General features: G+C 43.9%; 1 protein-coding gene across 1 annotated transcript; it reads left to right on the top strand.

Annotated features, from left to right (window-relative positions):
- The first annotated feature begins 366 nt into the window (after positions 1-366).
- Positions 367-26,750, top strand: CMTR1 (cap methyltransferase 1). The gene is made up of 24 exons (XM_050315080.1): positions 367-573; positions 2,080-2,216; positions 5,625-5,767; positions 8,032-8,190; positions 8,592-8,684; positions 9,413-9,484; positions 10,559-10,653; positions 10,758-10,830; positions 11,008-11,206; positions 11,925-12,043; positions 12,296-12,392; positions 13,628-13,760; positions 14,962-15,141; positions 15,553-15,609; positions 16,585-16,642; positions 17,300-17,368; positions 17,545-17,676; positions 18,163-18,285; positions 18,993-19,084; positions 19,697-19,765; positions 21,129-21,176; positions 21,743-21,855; positions 22,407-22,515; positions 24,280-26,750. The coding sequence occupies exons 2-24, from the start codon at positions 2,087-2,089 to the stop codon at positions 24,410-24,412; spliced, it is 2,496 nt and encodes an 831-aa protein (XP_050171037.1). The 5' UTR covers positions 367-573; positions 2,080-2,086; the 3' UTR covers positions 24,413-26,750.
- The last annotated feature ends 45 nt before the right edge of the window (positions 26,751-26,795 follow it).

Genomic DNA, 26,795 nt, shown 5'->3' with positions numbered 1-26,795 from the left:
CAACCTCCCTTCAGGTACTTGTAGAGAGTGATGAGGTCCACCCTGAGCCTCCTTTTTCTCCAGGCTGAACAACCCCAGCTCCGCCTACGACACACGATAGGCACACGTTTTTACATCCAACATATCTACATTAAAAAAAAAAAAAAAAAAGGAAGTAGAATATCTGGCACTCTCCATCGAATCCCGGTACGTTCCCGCCCCGCCGGCGGGATCGGGGCTGCGTCACTGCCGCGCGCCGGCGGGCCGGGCAGGCCCCGCGCGAGGGGCGGGGCCGGGGCCGCGTCCGAGCGGGGAAACGAAAGCGGCGGTGGCGGCAGCAGCGGCGGCCTCACCTCCTTCCCCGCCGCGCTCTGCCAGCCGGAGCCCTCCGGAGCCCGCCCCGGCCGGGGCTGCCGCCACTGCCGCCCGCTCCAGCGCAGCGCTGCCCACAGGCCCCGGCCGTGTGCGGGCCAGCGCGGGGCGCGGCCGCCGGTGGTTCCCGCGGGCTCCCTCCGCCCGGGGGCTGCGGGGCGGGCGGTGCGATCGGCGTGAGCGCCCGGAGGAGAGCAGCGGAGCTGGTGAGGCGTCTGGAGGGTAAGTGCTGTGAGGAGCGGCTGGGGGTGTTCAGATCTGGAGAAAAGGAGGCTCGGGGGGACTTTATTGCTGTCTGGGAATACCTGAGAGGAGGTTGTAGCCTGGTGGGATCTGCCTCTTCTCCCAGGCGACCCGAGGAGAGGGCATGGCCTCAAGCTGCACCAGGGAAGGTTTAGCTTGGACATCAGGAGGGATCTCTTAACAGAAAGGGTGATGTGACATTGGAATGGGCTGCCCAGGGAGGTGGTGGAGTCATGTTCCCTGGAGGTGTTTTAAGGAAAGGCTGGACGTGGCACTCGGTGCCCTGGTCTAGTTGACACGGTGCTGTTCGGCCGTAGGTTGGACTCGGTGATCTCAGAGGTCTTTTCCAGCCTAATTGATTCTGTGGTTCTGTGCGAGGCCGGCTGGGAGCTCCCCGCGGGCACAGAGGTGGTGCAGCGGAGGGGCTCCCGACGGACGGAGTGTCCCTAACTTTCCACTTCATATGAGCAGTATGCTTTGAAATCTGTCGGGAAGGCAGATGCAGTGAGCCACCCTTAGAGGGGTTCTGTAGAGGAACCTGTCGGGGGTAAACTGAGAGACTGTCTCAGAAGAAATAGAAAATGGCCAGTTTGTTAGAAGCAGGGGAAAAAGCAAAATCCTAAATTGAGGCAAGAGCAGATAAAGGTGAGTTGTGCGTAACAGTATTTATTGTAGAATGGATAAGATTTTCTAGCCATAGTGCAGTGAGGTTATGGGATCATTTTGCAGTCAGGATTGTGGGGATGAATATAAAGCTTTTGGCCTTAAGCTGCCCTGTATGTGCTTGTGGACATAAGCTAGATAACAGAGGGTTTGAATTGGTGACCTGGGGCACCATTTCTAGCCCAGTGTTCCTATGTAGAATAATAAACACCAATAGGGGTTTAATTGTTTTTTTTTGTTCAATAACAGGGAGGTTTTAGCTAGTGCTAAGTGTTTCTGCCTTTTAATTTTCACCTGCTTTCCTGTTCCTTGGCTCCTGTCCTCTGCAGGCCTTCCCAGCTGGCTTCTATTTAACTCTGTCTTAAACATTAGTCTTTTCTCTGGGTTTATGCGAAATTTATCAGCCACACCCAGAAGCTTCTTATCTTGCCAGTGATTCCTGGTGAAAAACACACCCCCACCCCCAACTGAAGCACGGGTATTTAATAAAGTTCTGTTACACAAGTCACGTAGGAAAGCTCCTTTGTTAATTAACCTTTGCAGAGGTGAGGTCAGAGTTGTTCAGAGTCCCTTGTGAGAAATTGGTTCCACCTTGCATGTTCTCCATTAGATTGATCTTTCATTTTACTCAACCACACCAAAGAATGTATCTTTGATACACTAGTAGTAATAATCAACTGCTATGTATTTAAGTTATGTAAAGAAATTTGAGAAGCATAACACCAAACAGTCCATAAAATAATCTATGTCACTATGCTGCTGCATGAAAATTAAATTTGCTTAATGTTTGCCAGATGTGATCATCTTCTTTTACCATTTCAGAAGAAAAATGAAGAGAAGGACAGAACCCGAGTTTAGCAGCCCCCAAAATAAGCAGAAGAAGAGGCTGGAAGACTTGGGATTAACCCTCAGTTCTACTTCAGATGATGAAAATCAATTTAGTAATCATACTACTCAAGGTAAGGTTGGAGATTTGGTATATGTTGCTGCAGGGAATCTAAGTAATAAGTAGGAATTAAACCTACATCTCTTAAATCGTAATTGAGAACCTGAACTTCAAAAGAATACTCTCTCCTTAAAAAAAAAATACGTTATTTCTTTTCACAGCCTTGACTTGGTGGGATTTTTTTTTAAGCTTTTTTAAAATCTCATGTAAACATTTTGATCTGGGAATTGTATGAACTCAGACGTAGAAAATCGAGTTTGAGGTAGCTGACTTGTGCATCCTCCAAAGCTATAAAGAGTCTTGTAATATATGAGCAGCATCGATCTTGTAAGTCTCAGCAGGTATTTGTGGTTTGGAGACTCTCAGTAGTGAGGAGTTATGGGTGTTGTACCATAAAGAAACATTGCAATCTTAATTTTGTTTAAAAAATAGAAAGAAGCTGTTAATCTTACCATATTTTTGCAGATGGGAGAAATTGAGATGAACACAAAGGTTGATTTAGGCTCCTGTGTTGTAGCACCATCTCTTTTGCTGGCTCAGTGTGATTTTTTGGGGGAAAGAAGAGAGTTGTGAGAGCTCACAGGTGTTTCATTTCAGAAAGAAAATCTGTTTCAGAGTTAACTAATTGCTTACTTTTTGTTGGAGTGTGCTTTCTCACCTGCAGCTTGGGGTATACCAAATATGGGGTGAGTGCCCTACACAACTGGTATTGCTGTTGCGGGATGCTTTAAACTCTCCCAGGATGGTTCTTCAGGTTTCCTCCCAGTCATGCCTCCTTCTTCTGAGTCCTGGGATTTCCTGTGGTCTTGAAGTGTTAGTGAGGAAGGGCCGGAACAGATGAAGAAGCCTTCCTCTTGTGAAAATGGAAAGGGATGTGTATGGTCTGTGAGTAGCTGTAGTTGCAGAGTGTTGTGTGTGTACCTGTCCGGCAAGGCCCCAGGTGAGTGAGGAGGTCAGAGGTGCAGGTTGTCAGAGCTGGAGTAAGGAATACTCTGTGCACTCAGGGCTGAGCTAAACAATTCAAACCAAAGTGTTTTTTTCATTTTTTTTCCTCTGTTTTGATTAGTGAGTTCATAAGTGGGTCAAAATAGGCTATGACCCTTAGTGTTTAAGAAGCAAGTTGATACAGTTCTAGACCAAGGTTTTGGATAGCATTAATTGTTTAATAGCCTGTTACACCCATTGTGAAAGAGGGAAGTTCAGGGGAAAGAACTGATTTGAGATCTGATCTCAGCTGAGCATGGCCTAGTAAATATTAAAAACAAGAAGAGTTGTGAGCAGACTTCCTTGAGACTTATGTAGTGGCTGTTGTGTTTAAGGCACATTATGGATCTCATGGAAAATAAGACACAGCTCAAAAGCAGGTAGCAAAGTTAATTGAAGCTGTGTGTTGAAGAAGCAGAATGCTGTAACTGACCCTAAAGCAAAGGTCCTTTGTGAACATGTCCGTAGCTAAGAACTTTGTGAAGGAAAGAGAAATGTAGCATATGTGACAGATGTTTGAAAATCAAGATGGGTATAGAATGTTGCAAACACAAGTAGTCTTCCTTGTCTGAGCTGGAAGCCTCAAAGGTTGATACTCTAGTAAAACTCTAGTTTTACTCTACTATAGTGTAGTAGTTATGGGGGGACACGAGTCCTGACTCTTAAAAACTGATAGTTCAGCAACAAGTCCTGAGGACACACTGAAAGGGTTTTTTAATTACAGTCATATATTTCGTGGTGGTGTCCTTCATTTTCACTTCACTTTTTTTGTAATGGCCTTTTTTTGCTAACTTTTCAGCTGTTTCCTCAGCTGTTACTTCACTGATGCAGTTTTCCAGAAATGGGAAAATAGGGAGATGTGTGAGTTGAGAGAGAAATAGTCTGTTTTCTCTTCAATTACACAAATGTAAAAGAAGTTCAATCCTTTTTAGGTAACTGAAATGTCCTTTTTTTTTAACACATTTGTGGAGCTAAATAATTCCCTTTTAAGTGATACACAGAAAAAGATGAACTCTTCTAACAATTTTCTGCATCATCTCAGGGCAGCTTTTGTAGTTCAACTTTTCCTAGTTGTACAAAGTAGCACAGAATGATTTCTGGTGCTTGGCTAACAAGGGAGGCTCAAGAGGCACAGATCCAGTGCAGAGTGTGGCTGTGCTTGCTATGAGATTGCTGCTCCTGTGGTCTCTATGGTCAGTCCCACAGCATTAGCTGTAGTATGATTGATGAGATGCTAGGCACATTTCAGGAAGGAAACTTGTGCCATTGCTTCATCCTTATAGTGATATTACCACACAAGAAATGGAAGGACTCATTGGGTTTTAGGGCCTCCCTCGTCACCCACCTGGTGCAGAGCAGGCTGAGAGAAATGATGACACTACCATGATTTCTGCCCAGATCCCAGTTACATCCAGCCCAAAGCAAATAGGTTTGGGCATCTCACAGCTGAGGACTATACAGTTCATACAGGCCTAGGTTCCTCCCTGCTAGATCCAAAGGTGAAAATGGGCATAGACAGAGCTTCATTGTCTAGTGCCCATGAAGGCTCTGACATATCAGTTTCAGGTGACAGAAGTTTATTTTGAGTGTATGGTGGTACCTTGATTGAACCACTGATTGGGTTGTGTCCCCACCCATGGCAGTGGGGGGTGGGACCAGATTTCTTTCAGGTCCCTTCTAACCCCTTAACATGTTCTTATTAAGTTTGTCCTCAAACCTTTGTCTCTGTCAGAGTATCTTAAAAAAGATTGATGTCTTCTGACCTTATCTTTCCCTTGAGTTTGTTTGTATTGGTAAACTCGAGAGGTAAAAAGCTGTCTTGATGTAGTGAACTTGTGGATCCTTGCTACTGAAGTGGGTAGTGGGGCTCAAAGCTTAACAAGTTTAAATTTCTCTTCTTTCCAGAAGTGTTGGCCATTTTGTAGATGCCTGTATATTGGATGCAAAATTTTGTTTAAGTTATGGATGCATTTACACTTGTAGTTAGATAGGATATGGAGGAAAATTCAGTATGTTTCATCAGGGTGCAGTTGTCATTATTCTTGGGAGAGAATCCCTGTGGACCTTCTCAATTCCTCAGGATCATTGCAAAGGTCAGGCACACCACAGTTCTGTCATGGTTGTGCTGTGGCTGCTCTCCTGCTGTGATGGGGTTTGCCCAGCCCTTTGTGGGGCCTGGAATCTCCATTGGCTCGGAGAGGTTGTGTTTGTCCCTGAGACAAAGGGGCAGATAACCAGGTGTTGGTTCCACAGGGTATTTTATATTACACCTGTGTGCTTCCCATAGCACATTTGAGATACTGAAATGTCCCCTCCGTGTGTTTGTTGAGAGGATTTAATGATTCACCCTGTATTCTAATGTAGTTACTGAGATGTCTGTCTTCCGTTTTATCTTTATTTTCATTCTCACTTTTCTCACTTTTTCATTTGTTTTCAGAGTCTTCCAGCAGCAGCAGTGGGTCTGACAGTGAGAGCGATGAAAAAAGACCAGTCTTCAGCAATGAGTTCAAACAAGACTCTCTTGTGGAGGGTACTTCATCTCGCTACTCGATGTATAACAGTGTCTCCCAAAAGCTCATGGTAGGTCAAAATAGTTTTGGACTGAACTATAAGGGACTGATGAGTGCAAAGTGAAAAGATCACTTTGTTATAAGATATTTTGATTCTGATCCTCTTCGTACTGGGGCTCTCTGCATCTTTGAGCCATCTACTAGCAGCATTTGGGGGAGGCTGAGAGAGGTTTAAGATGATCTGGTAAAGCAAACTGTTTCACATTCAAGTCCTAGGAGCAGGGAGGTGAATGAGAAGGAAAGGATCTCTGGGTCAGGCAGCTTGCTGAGCTTGAAAAAGAAGTCCTACCATGTGTTATTTTGCAATGCTTGAGCTAAAAAATGCCTTGTAAGAAAGACCCTAGCAAATTCTGTGGTTGACATTAATTTATTTGGTCTTGAAGGCTGGCTGGTATACTCTTGTGGAATTATTACCTTAATTATTAAGGTATTTCTTTTTCTTTCAAGTCATATCCCTCTGCTTTATGTAGGGCTGGAAATTTCTCAGAAAGGCAGGGAATTGTGAAGGATAACAACTGTGACAACTAAACTTTGAAAGTGATCAGCCACCCCTTGATTGCACAGTTTTAGCACAGAAGAAGAAAATGCTTTTAGAAAGTTCTAAGAAATGGTAAACTGTCTCTGTCTCATGGTAGTCTTAAATCTGGCAATTTGTTCTTGAGTTTGAGGCAATAGTGGGCTGTAGAGGAGTGGAGTCTCTTGATGCATGCTTATTTCCTGATGCAAACTTAGTCACCGTGGTGTCACTAGTATCTCATAATCATGAAAGAACAGGGAAACAAAAATGTTGATTTCCAAGGGCAGCAGAGAAGATGAGATGTATAGTTGTGTGTTACTTGAAACGTGACAGAAAGTTTGGGACTCACGGGGAGCCTAAATGTGGGTCTCCCTTTCTCTGTGCTGGTGCTGTACTCAGTCTTTCTGTGGTGGTAGACCAGCTTGTATCTGCCTTTGCCACGTTAAAAGTTCAGTGTTCTGCTAGAAGCTGGGAAGAACTAGCTGCTGCTACGGGTGGGACTGCTTCCCCAGGAGGTGGAATGCTGCTGAGGAGCAGGATCATAGCTCTAGATAAAAAAAAAAAAAAATTCTTGCTGAATTCAAAACTCAGTGGGATCCAGAGGCTGAGAGTTGCTGATCATTCAGACTCTGTCCATCTACATTTTTGGCTCTGGACAGCAGTTTGCTGATTCTAGAGCAAGACTGTCTTTGGAGAGTTCTCTCCTGAGCCAATTAAGAAGTGTGCTTTCAGTTGCCACAATATGGGAGCTTTTACTACTGAATCTGGGAGGCTTTTGTTTGTAAGGCCTCATAAATTTGAATATAAAGATTGATATCAAGTGACACCAAGTGTGATTGAATGACTTGGCAGCATTAGGTAAGTAAAAGTAAAATGGTCTTTAATTGCTAGATTTTTAAAATTCTGTCCTCAGAAAACTGGTATAACAAATTTGGTGACTGTGACATGAATGTACATAATTCAAGACCTGATTCAGAGACAGGTAGCAAAATTAATTGGAAAACATTATATCAGATGTTCTTGTGTTGTTTCTCATACAGATTGGTAATAAACAATGTTTTTGTTGCTTCTCACAGGATGGAGTATATGGATAGCATTCAAAGTGAATAAGTCATTAGGTCTTCTATTTACTTACTGTTTTGTAGATGCATACTGGAGGATGTGAAATTGAACGCATCCCTGCTTTTTGTTCTTGTTCTCTTTTTTTGCTATAATTTACTAAGAGAAAAACCTGAAAAACTAGCAGTTCATGAACATAGTTCTTTTAACCTAAGAGATGAGGATGCATTTCTGGAACAGTGTATCTTGCATTCCTCCTCTGAGCTTTAGGTGAAGTTTTACGGATGCTTGAAATGCATGTGAGTGTGTGTTCACAAAAAAGAATATAATCACAACATGAATTTTTTCCCTGCACCAGCATCTTTTTTTTATGAGCCTTCCATGCTTACTGAATTCTGTGATGAATGGCTCCAGGCTCCTCACTACTTCTCCCTCTGAGCAGGCTGTTCCTGCATTACTGAACCTTTTGTAATTTGCTGTCATCTCAAACATCATTCTTCAGATCTAGCTTTTTTGTGTCCTGCCTCAGTGAGAGGAACTCACTATTAAGTCCTGAAAGCCACAACTGAGATTAAAAATGCTCAGTGCCTTCAAGTCGCTTCAGGGTAATGCGCTATTTCCTGTCTTTGACTTCAGTTGTAGTACATAAACTCAAGTCCACTTGCTTCACTGTGTTGTTCCCTTTGGTTTCTTTATAGGCCAAGATGGGCTTCCGGGAAGGAGAAGGTCTGGGAAAATATGGCCAAGGCCGGAAGGATATTGTTGAGGCCTCCAATCAGAAGGGAAGGAGAGGCTTTGGGCTGACCCTCAAAGGATTTGATGGGGAGCTCAATATTGATTGGCAGGATGAGCCAGAGGTAAGTACTTTCTGTTTTGTTCTGTTTCCCATTTATGTTGCTGTGTTCAGCAAGAACTGGGAGAAACGATGTGTAAAGCAAGTGTAGGGTTTTTTTTAACAACTGTCCCCCAGTGTCTCTCAACTGTACTTTGAGAATATTAGACTTTTGCTTTTCTTGATTGTCAGACTTCATTTTTTTTTGTGGTGGAGGTTTTTTGGTTTGTTGTTTTTTTTTTTTTAAATTTTAAAAACAAACAGGTAAGATACGTTTTAGTCTAGGAGGAGAAAACTATGGTTGGCCCTAAAATCATGGCATAACCCTTTATACTAAGATTGGGAGGCAAACTTTTGGGGAGCAATTAGTTTTTATATTTTGCTTGTAAAAGCATCTTTTGCTCTTCACATGACTTGTGGTTGCAGCCTAGTGCTTACGAGAAGGTGGACTGGTGCCCCGAGTGTACCACGGAGATCCCAGATGCCCAGGAGCTGAAGGAGTGGATGACTGTGGGGAAGGTAATTGTTTTATATCTTGGTACTTACCAGCCTAAGACAAAGCAGGGCTACCCAGCCTGAAACGACTGCCATGTCAAATAGTCGTAGAATAGCCTAGGTTGGGAGCAACCACATGAGACTGCTAGTGCAGCTTCCTGCTTACAGCAGAGCCAGCTAGGTCAGGTTACTCAAAATGCAACCAAACAAGGCCTTGAGCATCTCCAAGGATGAAAACTTCACGACCTGTTTGAGCATCTGCTTCAGTGTTTGATAACCCAGTCAACAAAAGAAAATTTCTGTATGGCTAATTGACATTTCTTATGTGGCTCCTGCCCATTGTTTCTTATGCTATTGCTGTACATCTCTAGGAATCTATGTCAGTCTTCTCTGTTTCCTGCCATTAAGTACAGCAATAGGATCTCCTTTTCTCTGTTTTGAACAAACTGTTCTCTCAGTTTCTTCTTATACAGCAGGTGCTTCTGCACCCTTGTCATCTTGGTGATCCTTTTCCTGGTTTTGCCCCAGTATGTCTGTCTCGTACTAGGGAATTCTAAACTTAATGCAGTATTCCACATGTGGCCTTAAGATGCATAAGAGGGGAGAATAATTCCTCAGCCTGATTGCCACACTTTTGCTAATACAGCCTAGTATGTGGTTGGCAGCCTTCATGCATTACTGATACATGCTGCATTCTGAACTGACTGATACCATGCTTGCTAATTGCTATCTGTGTTCTTGTCCTGTTCCAGAGGAAGATGGTGATTGAAGATGAAACAGAGTTCTGTAATGAAGAGCTTTTACGTAATGTCCTGCAGTGCAAGGTCAGTCCCCTTTTTAGAGAGGAACTGAGGTTTTGGGGAAGTAAGTGCAGGAAATAATTGAAGAGGATTGAGTAGTTAACTCGGGTGCTTGGCTAGTGCTTGGAGTGTCCTCTTTCACCTTCATGTCACTGGTTTGACTTAGCGTCCTAGTTTTTACTGTCTCTTCAGCAATCTGTTTTAAACCTCAGCATTCTAAGAGACTGTCTTTAGCAGGCAGCTAAACCTCATGCAGCTGCTCACTCACTCCTCCACCAGCAGGATCAGGGAGAAAATCAGAAGGTTAAAAGTGAGAAAAACTTACGGGTTGAGATAAAGACAGTTTAACAAGTAAAGCAAAAGCCACTCAATGCAAGGAAAGCAAAACAAGGAATTAATTTACTACTTCCCGTGGGCAGGCAGATGTTCAGCCATCTCCAGGAGAGCAGGGCCCCCTCAGATGTCAGAGTTACTTGGGAAGACAAAAGTTGTAACTCTGAATGTTCCCCCTTTCTCCTTCTTCCCTCTGCCTTATATTGCTCAGCAATAGCAAAACCATCTCTGTTATCAACACTGTTTCCACCACAAATCTAAAATATATCTCCATACTAGCTACTGTGAAGGAAATTACCCCAGCCAAAACCAGCACAGAAATGATTGAAAATAGTCTCCCTTTCTTAGCCCAACTAAAAGGCTGAAGGCTTGAATAAGCTGAGGAAATAAGCTCCCTTTCTTGTGTGTTCCACTTCCATCCAAGATTTTATCATGCCCTTTGTAAATTGCGGTAGAATGTGAGTGTGTATATTTGTGTAAGAAATACTTTAGTTTGGGACTGCTTTTGAGGTGGCTAACCACCTTACCAGGCATTGGAGCTGTCAATACAGAATTCTTCAGTGTTGCTAAATTTGCTTAAGAGCTGAGGTGGCTTTGAAGAAGAGCAAATATCATTATGTGATGGAAAATGTTTTGTTTTGGTAAACCAAACCCTGCATAGGGTTTGCTGTCTAAGGAGAGAAGCATGAGGATAGGAAATACTCGTGCCTGCCTATCCTTCCAACCTGTGCCAGGTCCAGCTGAACTTTGTTTCTGTTTGTGCAGAGTGTATTTGATGAACTGGATGGAGAAGAAATGCGTCGAGCTCGAACAAGGTCTAACCCCTATGAGATGATCCGTGGAGCTTTCTTTCTGAACAGGTTTGTAGAACATCTGGTAGTGTAGTCCCATTCCCATTTATGTCCACTTTCCGCTGTGGGAGCCAAGGATGAAACTTACAAGGGCCCTGTTTATGTGTTCACAGGGCTGCAATGAAGATGGCAAATATGGACCATGTCTTTGACTACATGTTTACAAACCCTAAGGACTACAATGGGGTGAGTGCCTCTGGCTTTCAAACACCAGTGCTTTCTCAGAGAATTTAGAAGGTGGGAAGAAAGGAGAATCTATAGGATACTAGCTGGCAAAACAGGTGCTTGAAAGACTTCTCTGAGTAGTGCAGTTTATGGTGTATCTGTTATGGGTTGGTAAATTTCCTCAACTTGCTCTTGCAGGTGCCTTTGATAAAGGAGTATGATGCAGAGCTGCTCTACTTTGCTGATGTGTGTGCTGGTCCTGGAGGCTTCTCTGAATATGTCTTGTGGAGGCGGAAGTGGCATGCAAAAGGATTTGGCATGACCTTGAAAGGACCTAATGATTTTAAACTGGAGGATTTTTATTCTGCTTCCAGTGAGCTCTTTGAACCTTATTATGGTATGTAGTGCATGCATGAGTGTTATCTGATGTTTTTGCTTGTGCTGCAGCCTCTGCATCAGTAGCAGGGCTGGTATTGATATCAGCACTGGGATCTAGGAGAAGTGTAGGGAACAAGTTTGCAAGGTGGAAGGGGACTGCCATCAGGGAAAGGGGTTGAAATTGGTAAGCTTGCATCTCAAGTCATATTTTTGCACTTATTTCCGTTTCCTTACTTACTTTGTAACACAGGGTTTTTTTGTGGTTGCTTTAAAAAAGTCCAGATTATACTGTGTTTGGAAGTGAGTATTGTGTTTCTTTGAGATGATTGGACTTATTATTAGAAGGTTGCAAATGCACAATGTAAATAATTTTATGTCTGTAATAACATGTTTTTAATAGGTGAGCAGTGCAGTGAGGCTGAATCTTACGTTTTTAGCAGGTTCAGCTATGTGTCATTCCTACTTGAATGAGAATATTATGTTGTCCTCAGGCTAATGTACTACTCATCATTTTAGCATGGTTATTATATGGCTTTGTTTTGGCCTGACCACACAATCTGAATAATTTTTGTAAATTAAAAAGCATCTTTGGTGGCGAACAAGGGAATGTGTTAATGCTTATTGGCCTATCAGGGTTTTGTAATTTATGACTAAATGTTGCCTGAGTACATCTGCATGTACTGATCTGTATTTTGTACTTGCAAACATGTTAGTGATTGTCTCCTTTTTCCCCTTAGGAGAGGGAGGGATTGATGGAGATGGAGACATCACTCGATCAGAGAACATTACTGCTTTCCAGAATTTTGTTTTGGACAACACTGATCACAAAGGAGTGCATTTCTTAATGGCTGATGGGGTTGGTCAATTTCTTTTTCTTCCTGCACTGAGGACCAAAACTGATACCTCAGTTTGCGTATAGTAGGGTATTTGACATGTATCTGTAGTTATGATGTGAAATTCTTCAAGGTTTGCCATTAAAATTCCTGGTAGCAGCTCTTTTACCTTGAAGAAACAGAAATTATCAGGATTCCATGATTTATCTCTGCAGAATCCTTTGCTTGACCAACACATTTGTGGAGATATTAATGGTATGCTATGTGCTTTGCAGGGTTTCTCGGTGGAGGGTCAGGAGAATCTGCAAGAAATCCTAAGCAAGCAGCTCATGCTTTGCCAGTTCCTTACAGCACTGTCCATTGTCCGGACAGGTATGTTTTATCAATTAATCTTTTCCTCCTTCTGTGAGGTGTGAGTAGCACTGTGAAAGGTTGCTGTACAATTTTTATTAACGTGCCTTGAAGTCTTCTCTGCAGTGAGGCTCAGTTGCGCAGAATTGAATGTATATGCATACATCCTGAGACGGTTGTCACAAATCTAAGAGAACTGGTTAGAAAAATAAGATTTTTAATGTTTATTTTGCTTTTAATTAAAAGCATAAGGTAAAATGCGTTAATTTAAACCTCCTAATTTGTTAGGTTATGTTGCTGTCTTGGGCTCAGGTCACTAGTGTGATAACTGGACAGTATATCTGAGTTTTATGGCACTAGCTGGACTAAGTGCTTCCTGAATATGTCAACTGATTAGAACAGAGTCTTTATCCAGTTCATCCTTTTCTGTAACTATGTGGCTTTTCTCCTTTAAATTTGCCATCTGTGTGATCAGAACAAGATGATGTCTCACCTTGTCTTAGCTGTACCTCATTGTTGCTAAATGATGGACATTACAGCTGTATCTGATTTGAATGGCTCCTCTCTTCCAGTGAGTTTAGTTAGCCTTTGGCACTGATGCAGGAGACACATGGTAACATAATGATCATTTTTATCTTGTGCCCTGTGTGTAGAAGTACCTGAGGCAACGATCTGTTCAGCAGTAGTCTCAAATGTGATATGGTAAAAGGGGCAGCCTTTAAGTCTTTCCTAGCTGGGTAGATAATAATTCTGTAAAACCGCCTGCATTTTGCTTGGGAAAAATGGGAATCTTGTTTGAAGGTGAGGGGCAACATAGACTCTTTTTCTCTCTAGATAGCAAGTTATTCTGTTTAGGTAACATTTCTTAGTCTTTTCCTCCAGCCTGAGGGTCCTTGTTGCACATACCAGAGCCTCTCTTCCATGGAGGCCTTGGCATAGCATGCTGCTATGCCATAGGGCACAACTTGTGCCTGGAAGGGAAGTATGGTGGGTAGATAGAAGGTTTGCTTGTGAGACAGCCTACATATTGATTTGATTCTGGTCAAGGGGATGCTTTTCTTTCTTTGCTGCAGAGACATGGGGAAGATGTTTCATTAAGGCTTGCTGGTGCACTTCATAAATGTGTTCTAGATGCTGTTTAGTTGTACAGAAACATGATTAGTAGTTCTGCAGAAGAGAAAGTTTTTGAGGTGCCTGGTGTCTTCTTGTTTCCTTATAATCTACTGGTTTTGATGTACTTCCTCTCTGTTCTCCAGGAGGGCATTTTGTCTGCAAAACCTTTGACCTGTTTACTCCATTCAGTGTGGGACTTGTTTATTTGCTGTACTGCTGCTTTGAGAGGGTGTGCATCTTTAAACCTGTGACAAGCCGCCCTGCTAACTCAGAGAGGTAAGATTCTTGAGGATGAGGGACTACTAAAGAAAGTATCCTCTAAATACAGTGATAAAAGGATTTGGGTAAGCCTAGTGGAAGCTTTGTGACATGCCTCAATTGCCAGCTGCCTTGGAGGAGGAAGCATTTTAGATGTTTAGCAAATTATGATAAGGTAAAGATGATATTTGCCAAATTGCTCTTATGGAAAGAAAGCTGTGGTACTGGATATATAACTAATTCTGTTTTGCATGAAACAGCTACAGTTTCAATTAAGCCAGAGCATATATGAGAGGCTGGATATGAGCTGACAATGTGTGCTCACAGCCCAGAAAGCCAGTGGTATCCTGGGCTCCATCAAAAGCAGTGTGGCCAGCAGGTCCAGGGAGGTGATTCTGCCCGTCTGCTCTGCTCTTTTGAGACCCCACTGGAGCACTGCATCCAGCTCTGGGGTCCTCAGCACAGGAATGACATTGACTTTGGATCTTGGAGCGAGTCCAGAGGAGGGCCACCAAGATGATTAGATGGATAGAGTACCACCTCTCTTACAAGGAAAGGCTGAGAGAATTGGGGTTGTTCAGCCTGGAAAAGAGACAGCTTAGGGACATAACTGGGGCCTTCCAGTACCTTAAGGGAACCTACAAGAAAGATGGAGAGGGATGTTTTACAAGGATGTGTAGAGATATGACAAGGCGCAATGGATTCAAAGTAAAAGAGAGTAGGTTTAGGTTAGATACTAGAAGGAAACTCTTTGCTATGTGAGTGGTGAGGCACTGGAACAAGTTGCCCAGAGAAGTTGTTGATTCCCCATCCTTGGAGGTGTTCAAGGCTGGGCTGGATGGGGCTTTAAGAAACCTGGTCTAGTGAAAGGTGTCCCTGCCTGTGGCAGTGGGGTTGGAACTAAGTGATCTTTAAGGTCCCTTCCAATGCAAACCATTCTATGATATATGTATTTTTCTTTGTACCTGTCAAATTTAGCAGAATTGATTTACTACTTGAGGGAGGTCTCTGGGTGTTTTGCATAGGATTGCATTTCCCAGTCTTTCGAGGACATAGAAAGGACATGACTTTGTGATAGGTGGTATTGCACCTTCCTAGGGGTATCCAGGAGGAAGGAATTCCTGGGATTTGGGAAACTGTCCTTATAACAGGACTGTGACAGAAAAGTTGACTGTGTGGAAGAACTGAACCCACATGATGCCCCTGCCTTGCTCTGCAGGTATTTGATTTGCGAAGGACTGAAGTCAGGGATCGATGACGTGCGGGAGTACCTCTTCACGGTGAACATCAGGCTCAACCAGCTGCGCAACTCTGATGTGGATGTGAATCTTATTGTGCCACTGAAAGTGATCAAGGACAACCAGGATTTCTACAATTACATCGTCCAGTCCAATGAGAAGTGAGTGCCTGTGGGTGATGAGAGCTGCTGGCTGTAGGCAGGTTAATCGGCATGGCTTTCAGCTGTAGCTTCTTGCACTCATGGAGATACTTGTTGATGCTGCCACACTGCTCTGCTTTTGCTCCCCAAGAGGCTGAGCAGAGCAGAGGGACTCTGTGCAGACGGAAATGCTGTATTGATGATAGTGACTGTTTGGCCTCTGAGTACTCTGTAGAAAAGAAAGGAGGGTACTGCCTAATTCGTTCCAGTGATCTTCCTGTCAGTTTGAATCATGTTGGCAAAGATCCCTCTCTGCTCTGAGGGTCAGACTGGCTTCCCCCTATTGTCCCAGCACTCTTTCTTGTTTTGAACAGTGGAACAATCTTGGTGGTGATAATTTGCTCTCTGATTGAAACTTTTCTTTTCTTTTAGCCACTGCAAAGTTCAGATAAAGGCACTAGCCAAAATTCGTGCTTTTGTTCAAGACACGTGAGTATATTCCTCTGTTTTTTTGGGAGGATGGAATTAACCCACTGTAAATGAATTGCTTGGCCCTTCTTTAATATGCTCTTGATTTGAGCTGGTACTTGTCTTGGCCTTCAGAGCCAGGAAAGTGATTAGTGCTTTTAGGTAGCTCAGTTTGTGTCTCTGCCTGAGTTATTTGCAGAAACGTGTGGGTGGCTGGAGGAGTCCTGAAAATTGATGGTCTATTATCATCACCCTTGTTGAGAAGGCTTCCATGCATTGCATGATTTCCAGTTACCATAAGTGAGCTTGCTTCTTAGCAGGAGTGTAAAAGCAGAAAAGTAACTCCCAGCTGGTATGTTCAATTCAACAGTAACCGTCTAAGTTGAGCGTGGTTCATAGCTGTTCCATTTTCCAGGGGCAATTGAAAGCATTTAACTTACATACCTAGAATTACTTAATGCTTATGAAGTTAATTTCTTGCATAAAACTAAAGCCATTGGAGAGTTTTCCTGCCATGACTTTTTGTTCAGGTGTTATTGAGGGATAATATATGGTAGAAAGTTGGGTGAGTTTGGTAATTAGGAATCATCCAAGACTTACTCCTAACATTGATGCTGTTTCTTGTGTGGCCTTTAGCGGGTTTTCACTGCTGTTCTTAAATAGGGCTGTGTACCCAGCTCTTGGAGATCAGCATAAATTCATACTAATACATAACTTTCTGAAATATTTATACCCAGTGGTACTTTAATGGAACAGAGTGGTACCTGCTAATCAGCAGTGCAGGCCATGAAATAAAGCTTAACACAGGGACTGGAAGTGGGGGGAGGGTGGGGAGGGAAGGCATCATTCCTCTTTTGTGTAACCTGTTGTGGAGCCATGCATTTTTGTCATCTCCAAGTCACAGGCTGAAAGATTCAAGTGCTGTAGGGCTGGGACATGTAAGGCTGCAAGATCAAGGAGGTTTCACCATCTCAACAGTCTGCTGTCTTTTTTTAGGACACTGATTGAGCCACGGCAGGCTGAAATCCGGAAGGAGTGTCTCCAGCTATGGGGGGTAAGTGTGCTGTCAAGCAGGGCACTTGTTGTGCAAGCGTCCTTGCTGTGGTGAAACAGGAGTGGAGCTGCAGTACAGACACGACTTTTAGCCAGAGGTTTAATATATTGTCTTCTAGGAAAGTTGGAGACCATTTCAAGCTGTTTATGTAATTAAACAGGATGTCCCTGACTTATTGTGTATGGCTTAACCAGGCAGGCTCCTTTGGTGCAGTTCAGAATATCTCATTGTACATGGAGTGAATTCAACACCTAGATCTCATGCAGCAGAACTCTCCAAAAGGTCTTGTTTTATGAGTCTGCAGTTTCTGTTTCCCAAGCTGTTGACTGCAGTGGAGCTGAGGATCTGGCAGTCAGTTTCACAGGCTGATTTTATGTCTTCAGTGAAAGAGTATTTCATCAAAACATGCATGAAATCAAAGGTTTAGGCTATATCTTTCTGAAGTTACCTGTTGGTTTCTGGGAGATGTGGTATGCCTACATTAAATTTGCAAAACATGAGACCTTTTAGATGCCATATGATGTCTCTTCTTCAATTGGAATCCCAAGAGCAGGAGTTTTGGGGGCTGGATGTTCTGTCATGTATTGAAACAAGAAATGTTCCTATGAATGTGCCAAAGAATAACGCTTACTATCAGTTGTTTGGATTTGTTTTCAGATTCCTGATCAGGCCCGTGTTGCTCCTTCATCTTCAGATCCCAAGTCCAAGTTCTTTGAGCTGATTCAGGTGAGACCTTGCCCATAAGCTTGTTCTGAGTCCTTTCACACTAATCTAACTTTTTTCCCCATTGGAATTAAGAGATGAAGAATCTAGTCCTGGATTATCATTTCATGTAGAAGTTGCATTTACCTACCTGTTGATGTAATGTATCTCATTTGCCTTTTCTGTACTTTGTTCTTTAGGGCACAGACATTGATACCTTCAGTTACAAACCCACCCCTCTGAATTCCAGCACACTGGAGAAAATTCGCCAAGTGTTAGATTACCGGTGTATGGTGTCTGGAAGCGAGCAGAAGTTCCTCTTGGGCTTAGGGGTAAGTGCTAAGGACAGTATGGAAGTTTTGCTGGTTGATTTAAATGCTACTATTCTGCCTTGCAGTTTCAGCCCATCCTTTCCTTAAAAGAATCCCCATCAGCAGCATCTGAGACTGCCAGTTATATTTCTTTCTGCTGATGTCACTGCTTTTCACACTAATTAACCCTGTTTTTGTAATCTCAGCCTACACAGAGACCTGCACTCCTGCTAATGTCTCTAATTATCTTCACTGTTCTTTTAAAGGTGTTCTATTTCTGGTTCTTTATGCAGGTATGAAAAGTCACTCGCAGATTAGAATCAGTGTTTTTGTTCCTTTGCTGTAGACATTAAACTTCTTCCGTAAAACTTCTGACAAAGAAACTGCCTGTAACAACTTAGGACAAAAAGATTCTCTGAGGGCTGCCCTGCAGTTAGCCAGAGGTCTCTCCTCCACCCCTGCCCTCATGAAGCTTTGGCTGAGTTTGACTCTGCCTTCTACACACAGAAATCGCAGATCTACACCTGGGGTGGTCGCCAGTCAGATCGCTGGACAAAGCTGGATTTGAAAACTGAGCTGCCACGAGATACTCTTCTGTCTGTGGAGATTGTTCACGAGTTGAAAGGAGAGGTAGGAGCCCATTCTCTCGCTTACCAAGTGGCTGCAAATACAAAGAGAGGTTTTGCCTATTCTGTGGAAGATACTGCAGAGTAATTGTTCCATCTGTGCTGGGTCCAAAGTGTTTTTGGTATATCATCTTTAGAGTAACTGTATTGGATGAAGTTTCTTCTTTCTGTCCAGCGTTAGAGATACAAACTTTTAACACTGTTTTGAAAACACTTTGGACCTGACCTGTTGCTGTTCTACGTGGAGTAGCATGTGGCATTGCCAGCATGACTTCATGTGTCTGTGGCTCTTCGGGTACATAAGTGCTCAGTAGTGATTGCAGGCTGTGGGGAAAAGATTCTCGTGGTATATTCACAGTGTAAGGTGGAAATTCTCAGCTGCCGGGACTTTGCCTGTCCTCTGGTACCCCAGATGAGGATGCTATAGTGCACTGGGCTTTGTGCTGTGGTACCTGATAAGCACAGAGAGCGGGTCATGGTAGCTGTGGTACTGCCCTCTCTCCTCCCCTTAGACAGAATATTTAAGATACACCAGTTCTTGGTGGATGGCATGTTACTGTACAATGGGCAGCAGGGAATTTGTGTGCTTCTGATGTCTGGAAGGGTGCTTTCTTGATAGAAAAGAGTGATGTCGTGTCAAAAAAAGGAGCTGTATATCCAAGCTGAAATATCACCAGTCTGAGTAGTAAATCTCTGTATTGCCCTCCTTAGGGGAAAGCCCAGCGAAAAATCAGTGCCATCCACATCCTTGATGTCTTGGTGCTGAATGGCAATGATGTTCGGATGCAACATTTCAACCAGAGGTACGTGGGATCTGGAGAAGCTTTTTTCCTGTATGTGAGTAGGAGTGACTGGGAAACAGTGTTCACCCAAAAAGCAGAATGCTGAGCACAGGGAGACAAGTGCATTCAGGTGAAACAGTGCTATAAGGATGAGCTGTGAATGAAGCTGCTCTGAAGTGAAGTGCTTATAGACTTTTCCAGCTGTATCTTCTCTGTGTATGAGGGCAGGTCTAGCTCCTTCCTTAGTTTGGGTTGAGCCAGGCACAGCTGGGGTAAACTGAGCATTCTGGGAATATAGCTGATAACTGGCTGAGGGAGAAGGAACAAGCCCCTCTGATTCCTTAGGGACATGATGTCTCTGCTAATCCTACTATCCTGCTGATGTATCAATGCATTCAAAAGTGTGTGGGCCTGTGGAGTAAGCTATGGAGACTCATTCCTAATGGATAATAGCCAGTATCACTGGGCACTGAATTGGGAGGGTGGGGTGAAAATAGTCTTGCTCAGACCCATTTGGCTAGCAGTGGAGGCAGTTTGCATGTATTGAAGTATCTAATCAGTTATTCTGCTGAAACTATCCACTGTGCCAAAGATCTCATTAAATTGCTGGGTTCTCCTTCCATTTTCATTCAGGATTCGGCTGGCGGAGAAGTTTGTTAAAGCTGTTTCTAAACCAAGCAGACCAGATATGAACCCCATCCGGTGAGTGACGACTCCTTCCCTCAACCTGGCATGCTTTGGTGCCAGTGTGTTGGAGGATGAAGATAAGGAGCTGAAGGGGAGTTAAATTTCAGACTGAAATTCATACTTCTGTTTATATTCTTTGGAAAGAGGCTAAAAGCTCTTTCAGTATCTAAGGTAAATATTGTTAGAGGAGAAGCTGTGGCCTCCTTTCAAATGTCAAACAGTCATATTTTCCTCATAGGTGGATTGGCTGGTGCTGATTTCAGATATGTGCAATAGTAGGTCTAGCACCCAGTTAGCTTAGTTGTTGCAGAGAATTCTATGCTGACTGGTAGTAGATGAAATACTGACCAGCATTTATCAGGACAGGGCTTTAGTTACAACCCCAAGAAAGTTCCTGACAATGGGCTTCACCTTTGAATATCTCCTGACCTTCCATTTCATTCATTCTGCTGCGGTAGAGCATAGGAGCATTGCTGTGCTGGGCACCAGATGGGTATAATGGACAAAACAAGCTAGAAGTGCAGCAATATTAGGAAAGAATCTGGAGGCAGGGAAAGAGAATGTTCTCTTTGGTGGCTTAATGAAAGATAATGAGTGGGATCTCAGACTCAAGACAGACAGTTGTAGTAACTAGAGGAACTCAAAGTGTTGGGGTGGGCTGAAGGTGAAGTGAGAAAGAGAGCTGTGGAAGTGGATTGTGGAGGGGTCCTTTGCTGCTCTTGTGGAAAGGTGTTAAGGTGTTCCAGCCGATGCTCTTCGAAGCCTGATGCTTGTAGCAGTATATGGGAAATGGGTGGTAGGGGTGTCAGATCAGAGGCAGTGCTCTTGAAACTTAATGATTGTTTTTCTGTGTCTCAGAACAACAGAACTAGTTTGATGGAAGGATGACTCAAAATCATCTTTACTGATTAAAAAAAAAAAAAAAAGCAAAACCAAAACTGTTTTTACCTCACGGTAACTAAGGAATCTGTGGCATCCCTGAGGATAATAACAGTGAAGATCAGGTTGTGAGGCCACAACCTGTCTGGGTCTGATCTCGATGAATTTATCTGATGAGAAAACAAAAGCACCTGACTTTCACTGTTCTTACTCTTCTGTATACTCAACCTGAAGTAAAAACGCACAGCTTCCTTAGCAGCAAGGATGTTCACATGCTGCCTATAGCAACCCAACCACGAGCATGCAGGTGTCAGGTTTTCTCAAACCAGGAAGAGTTAGCCACTGAAGCATAAGATTGAAGAGAAGGGTGAACCTCAAGTCATGCCTGACTACCTCATGCTGTACAAAATCAGCCATTTGTCTGCTCCCTGTAGCTGGAACAGGAAAAAAATAGTTAATTTTTTTCTTTTTAAATCATGCTTTTGTATTTTCCTCCCAGAGTGAAGGAGGTATACAGATTGGAGGAAATGGAGAAGATTTTTGTGAGGTAAGTGACTGGTGCAAATGAAACTAAGGTTGTCAGCCACTGGTGCACAGGAATTGAAGGGATGTGCTCATCTGGGCTAGAGGAGTCCTGCTGGAGCTCATTTAGCTGGTGGCTGCTGTTCCTGAGATGATGCTGCCTCAGAGCATCATTCTGCTGCATTCTAATGCTGTAGATGTGACCAGTGCACTTTAAAACAGCTGGAGTAGCAACAGTGCTGGAGTTCGTGTGCAGCAGTATCAGTGTATTCTCACTGGCTTGAAAGATCAAGAGTTCATACCTGAATTGGTAACCACGTTTGGATTAATTATGGTAGTTCATCACAAATTCTTCATCCCAATACTCAATTTGCAACCTGATCTAGGCAGGTCTGGCTGATTTCTCTAGCCCTGTGTGGGAAGGCAAGAGACTGAATTCTCTGGCATGTGATGATTTGGTCCTGTCCCGTGCAGTGCTGTCAGTTCACACTGTGACTCTCTAGAGAGGGTCTGCAGGTGGTGCATTGTGTGCAAGAGGGTGGTAAAGGAAGAAACAGGCAACCTCTATCACTGCCTTCTCTCAACATTTAGGTTAGAGATGAAAGTCATCAAGAGTTCAGGGGGAATGCCCCGGCTGTCCTACACTGGCCGAGATGACCGGCACTTTGTGCCCACAGGACTCTACATCGTACGGACTATGAATGGTAGGAAGAGACAGTCCTCACTCTTACTCAGCTTTTCTTTGTTTCTCCAAGTAAAAAGTTTCACCAGGCTTGTTCCTGTAGTAACTCAGTAGAAAACTAATGGGAGTATTCCAATGGCTAGAGATTCCAACTGGTTTGCATGTAATGAGGGTAGCTTGGATTTGGGTAAGGGTTAGGGTATATTTATGAGATAGGTTTTTCTGTTGTGGGTTGATTAGCTGTTGTGTGGGCAATTCCATTTATTTACATGACTGATTATTTCTTTTAGTGGGAGAATTTTTCATCAAGGTGTTTTCTAGAGTAATGGTACATGGAAATATCGAATTTGGAATGTCAACTTTTAAATGCAGGGATAAGGGATTTTTCCTCAGTGAATAGAGAATAGCTTGGGAAGCAGGAGACCTTGGGGGGGAGGAAAGGAAAAAGGAGTAACAGAAGGATCACAATTATTCTTACAGATTCTTCCTTCTTGCTTGCACTGTATGTGTATTTATTACTGTGCTTTTTTTCCTCCCTTTCGTTTTCTGTCTGATCCCTGTAACTTTTACTAGATCCCTGGACAATGGCATATAGCAAAAACTTCAAGAGGAAATTCTTCTTCAACAAAATGACCAATGTAGCGACGTACAGCCTGCCTGCTGAAGCCATTGCACCCTTTCAGTGAGTATGAGCCAGAGCTGAGGCTGTGGAAAGCAAGCTAAGTGTCTCTGTGTGTGCACACCTGGGTATTTGGAAGGAATTCAGGAGTGCTTGTGTTCTTGTGCTGCAAGTGCAGCTTGGTCACCAGCAGGGTGTGCTGCAGGAGCTGGCACCTTCTCAGACCTTCAGGAAACTGCCGATCTGGAATCCTGGATCTTGCGATTAATGGCTATGAATAACAAACACCTCACAACTTAGTTTCCTTGTCTGCAGCAGAGTACAGGTTACTGAGCCTCCTGCACACAGGGAAGTAGAAATTGAGCCCAGCAATTGTAGTTAGCTGTATCTCTGTATTTTAATGTGCTTGGTTGGAAGCTGCTAATTTAAAAGCAAATCCCAGTTCATTTAGCCTAGGCTCTGGAATAAGCTGTTGGAAACTGGGAGCTTTCTTAAGGCGGAGAGAGGGAGTGAAAAACAGCAGCTCTTAGGGAAAGGATGGCGTGGCTTGCCGTGGGACAGTCATTAACACTGTGGCTGCTGAACCCCATCTGTTTCTACTGAGTACTAGGCTAAGGCCATTACTGAAATACAGCAAATCTGTCTGTGACACCTCAGGGCACCTCAGACACTCCACATGGGTGGAGATGTTCTGCACACCCTGCCCTCAGGTAGTCTCAAGAGATGCCCTCTACCACAGTTACCCAAGACTGTGCCTCTGAGCAAGAGCTTGGTATGAAATAGGGTTCCTGATTTTCTCCCTTTGAATCGCCTTACCTACCTCACAGCAGTGCTCTCAAGAATCCTGAAGCTCTCCCTAGCGGGGTGAATGGAAAACAGGCTTAAAAGGCAGAGGCACTTGATGCCTTTTCCCTCTGTGTGTCAGGATGCGTTTAGTTCTGCCTTTGTACTGGAAATAGACCAGCACAAACCTGCAGGAATGGCTGAGGAGGTGTAGGGAGTGCTTGTGTGGGACTCTAGAAGGGATGTTTTGTGTTTGTGTTGTGGTTAGTGAGTACTAATGTCTGTAATTAGCCATTGACATGTGCTCTTGTCCCTCTGCTAGTACTGCTTTGTTAGAACAGAAGCACTAAATAAGCTATGAATATTAAGTGTCAGTAATTGTACAAATCTAAAGGCTGCTGTGCTGGCAGTAATTAGCAGCTCTGATTTCATTATGGCTGGGACTATGTTGATGCAGTGAGGGAGGGCTGTGCTTGATGGATGGAGTGGGAGATGGCTGTAGGACTAGAACTGTCAGCAGCCAAGCTGAACACTGTTATTTCACACGAGGGGAAAGAGGGGATGATCCTAGCTGCTTTCGTGCAGTGGGAAGTGCTGTTTGTTTGCAAAGCTCCATAGGACAGCTATTACTGATTATAGTAGATCTGTGGTGAGTGATTAGGTTGCTGCTCCTGGCAGGCTTTCTAAATTCTTCATTAGGCCTTTCCATTGCCTGCAATGACAGTTTCATCCTCTGAAAAACATGGGGGGAGGTAGGGTTTTTTCTCTAATGACCTGACTCCTTCCAGCAAATACTGAACTGAATTCAAGTGAAGCTAGAATTAAGAAGCTTGTTTCTGTGGAAATCTCTCAGGCTTGGCAGTTGCTGTACTTTGGGAGCTATAGAGTTTGTAAGGTCAATGAATGCACCAGTCTTTTCTAAGGCACCTCTTCAGAGTATTTCTCTGTGGCTCCCATTGTAAAGGCAGCTGTCCCCGGATAGGATGAAAATGTTTTCCTTTCCCTCCCCTGCCAGACTAATCTTTCTCTCCTCTCTGCCCACAGCATCTGCCATTACAGCCGCCTCTTCTGGGAGTGGGGGGAAGGTGTCAAAGTGCACGACTCTCAGAAGAGACAAGATCCAGAGAAGCTGTCAAAAGAGACTGTCCTGTCTTTCATCCAAGCACACTACCCCTAACCCTGCTCCCTTGAGGGTGCAGGGGGAGTCAGAGCCCAGCTCGGATTCTTCAGGGACTGATGAGACTGGGAAGGCTCCACAATTTCTATCCTGGTCTTCTCCAGAGCTGATTTCCTGGAGGTGATTGAAGCAGGGGGTGGTACACAGAAGGCACAGGATGAGGCTCTACCTTGGCAGTGTATATAAGAGTACAGCCCAGGTAGCACCTGCTGCTGGAGTACCCCTGGTGACTCCTGGAGCCAAGGCCTAATGCCCTACTGCATGCATGAGGCCAAGGGGCTGGCAGCTTTCTTTGCTCCTGCTCAAACATTCAGCAAGGTTTGTGGAGCTCTGTGTGTGCCAGAACTTTCCAGGCTTGTGCTTCTCTGGCAGTATGGGAAGGAGCAGAGACGTTTTGATGGCAGAGCTTGGCAACTGCACATTGAAGCAGCCCTGCATTGTTCCTGGCAGCTATGTCTCCTTGGCCTTGTCAAAGGCCCACACTTCCCACTGGAGGGTGTTAACTCTTTGGGGAATGCTAGCTGTGGGACACAAGTCATGTATCCTTGTTGGTGTCTCCAACGCTTCTGGTTATCAAGGCACTCAGCTGGCCACTAGCAATTCTTATGTGATGGTATCCTGTCGGACAAATGCCAATGCAGATGATGAGTAGAGCTCCTGGCACAGATCTGAAGTGCTCAGTGCCAGGGCTTTCTCAGACCTCTAGAAGCTGCTGTGACAAGGATTTCCCCTCTCCACATTAGTGACTGATCCCAAGCCAGCAGCCTAGGGTTTGTGAACATGTACCATTGTTGGTGTATGTGCCTCATGGTACTTCTGAGACCAAGGTGCTTTTGTTCTTGGTACTCAACACTGTTACCCAAATCTTCAGGGAGGAAAGTGGATGTGGGAGGGAAAACACTGGAAGGCTGGGATGCTGGAGTCTTTGGAAGAAATTATGGGGATGTCTGACTTAATTAAAAAGACCCAGGGCTTCAGTGAAAAGAGATCTTGACTTTGACCATGTTGGTTAATTGGAAGAAATCCTGTCCCCTGACTGTACCCCCTGGCAAGGTAACCCGACTTTCCTTTTTAAATGTCAAAGAGGCTTTGAAACCCTTTGTATCTTATTTGGCTGTGGAACTGCATCTGGGGTGAAGGCATAGAGCTGTGAAACTTTCAGCATGGTATTTGTGTCCAGACTTCTCCATGCACTTCTGTGCCAGGCTCAAAGTTGGCTTCTGTGGCATGTTTTACCTTCACTTCTGGCTTCCATGGCACTTTGCCAGGTCTTCCACATAAATCAGAAGATGACACATGATTGAATGCTTTTGACCAAGAAGCAAAATTGCCCTTTTTTTTTATTTTTTGTTTGGTGTTTTGTTTCGTTTTGTTTGTTGTTTTTAAACACAGATTGGCAGTAGGGAGAAAACTGATTTAGGTCTGAAGTGTGCCTTAAGGAAAGCTATAGTTCTAGAATCTATGGCAGTTATTAGATAGGGTTTTTTCTCCACAAGCATACATATGATTTGAACAAGCTTGTGCGGCAAAACTGAAATTTTCACTTAGATACAAGTCTGTCAAAGCAGGTGAAGGACTGCAGGCTGTTAACGCATCCTCTTACTGACCTGTAGACCCCCTCTGCTCTCAAACATCAGTAAAATGTGTATGAAACAAGTGGTGGCCCTTCCTCCAAAAGAACGAAAGCATGTCACTGGTACCTTTTGTCTTGGCACAAGCACTTCCCTGAGGAACGAGGAGGAATCTCTCCCACTGGGCAGTAAAGTACCTCCAGCTGTGTGGTGTCCGGGCCTGTGTATAGTTGGCTTTTTAAACCAACCAGTAATTGAGTTCTGGCACTTGTGTGGACTGCCTTGAGGCTGTTCCAATGCCAGCAGAGCATGCTGCTCCCTCTGCCAGGCTCCTTCCAAGTGTTGTACCCTCGACTCAGGGGTTTGACTTCTGTGGGCTGGCAGAGGGGCGACTAAGAAGGACACTAGGGGGTGAGTGTAGGTCTCTGAGGGTACAAGAATGCCTGGTCAGCCTGCAGGCTAGCTTTAATGAATGGATACTTTATGTTTACTCAGTTGTCTCTAGCTCCTCATTTAAATTTGCTTTTATTTTTAATTTTATTTTTGATGCACTGAACCTTGATTCCAAATCTCCCTTCAAGACAAGCTTGAGCCACCATGCTACTTGCTTCCCTGCTGATGGATTATGTTGAGAAGGGGTGGGTAAGGTCTTGCTGAAGGGAATGTTATGTATGTTAATTGCACAATGTATTATTAGGCTTTGTATTATTTTGTGTTGACTTCTCTGCTTTCATTGTCTCTATTGCCAATACAGCCCCTTTAGTTCACAGCAGTGCTTGTTTACTTCGCTTCCCCACAAAATTCTGGCCAGC

This window comes from Myiozetetes cayanensis, unplaced genomic scaffold (genome assembly GCF_022539395.1).
Source record: "Myiozetetes cayanensis isolate MyiCay16 unplaced genomic scaffold, myiCay2020 scf2-11, whole genome shotgun sequence".
Lineage (NCBI taxonomy): Eukaryota > Metazoa > Chordata > Aves > Passeriformes > Tyrannidae > Myiozetetes > Myiozetetes cayanensis.
The sequence above is the reverse complement of the archived record's forward strand: the minus strand, read 5'-3'. Positions and strand labels throughout refer to the sequence as shown.

Excerpts from the sequence above, each read along its gene's own strand:
- CMTR1 (XM_050315080.1), top strand. The coding sequence starts at position 2,087 with ATGAAGAGAAGGACAGAACCCGAGTTTAGCAGCCCCCAAAATAAGCAG. Across the intron at positions 9,485-10,558 it reads GTAATGTCCTGCAGTGCAAG|AGTGTATTTGATGAACTGGA; the intron begins GTCAGTCCCCTT and ends CTGTTTGTGCAG. Across the intron at positions 19,085-19,696 it reads ATGCAACATTTCAACCAGAG|GATTCGGCTGGCGGAGAAGT; the intron begins GTACGTGGGATC and ends ATTTTCATTCAG.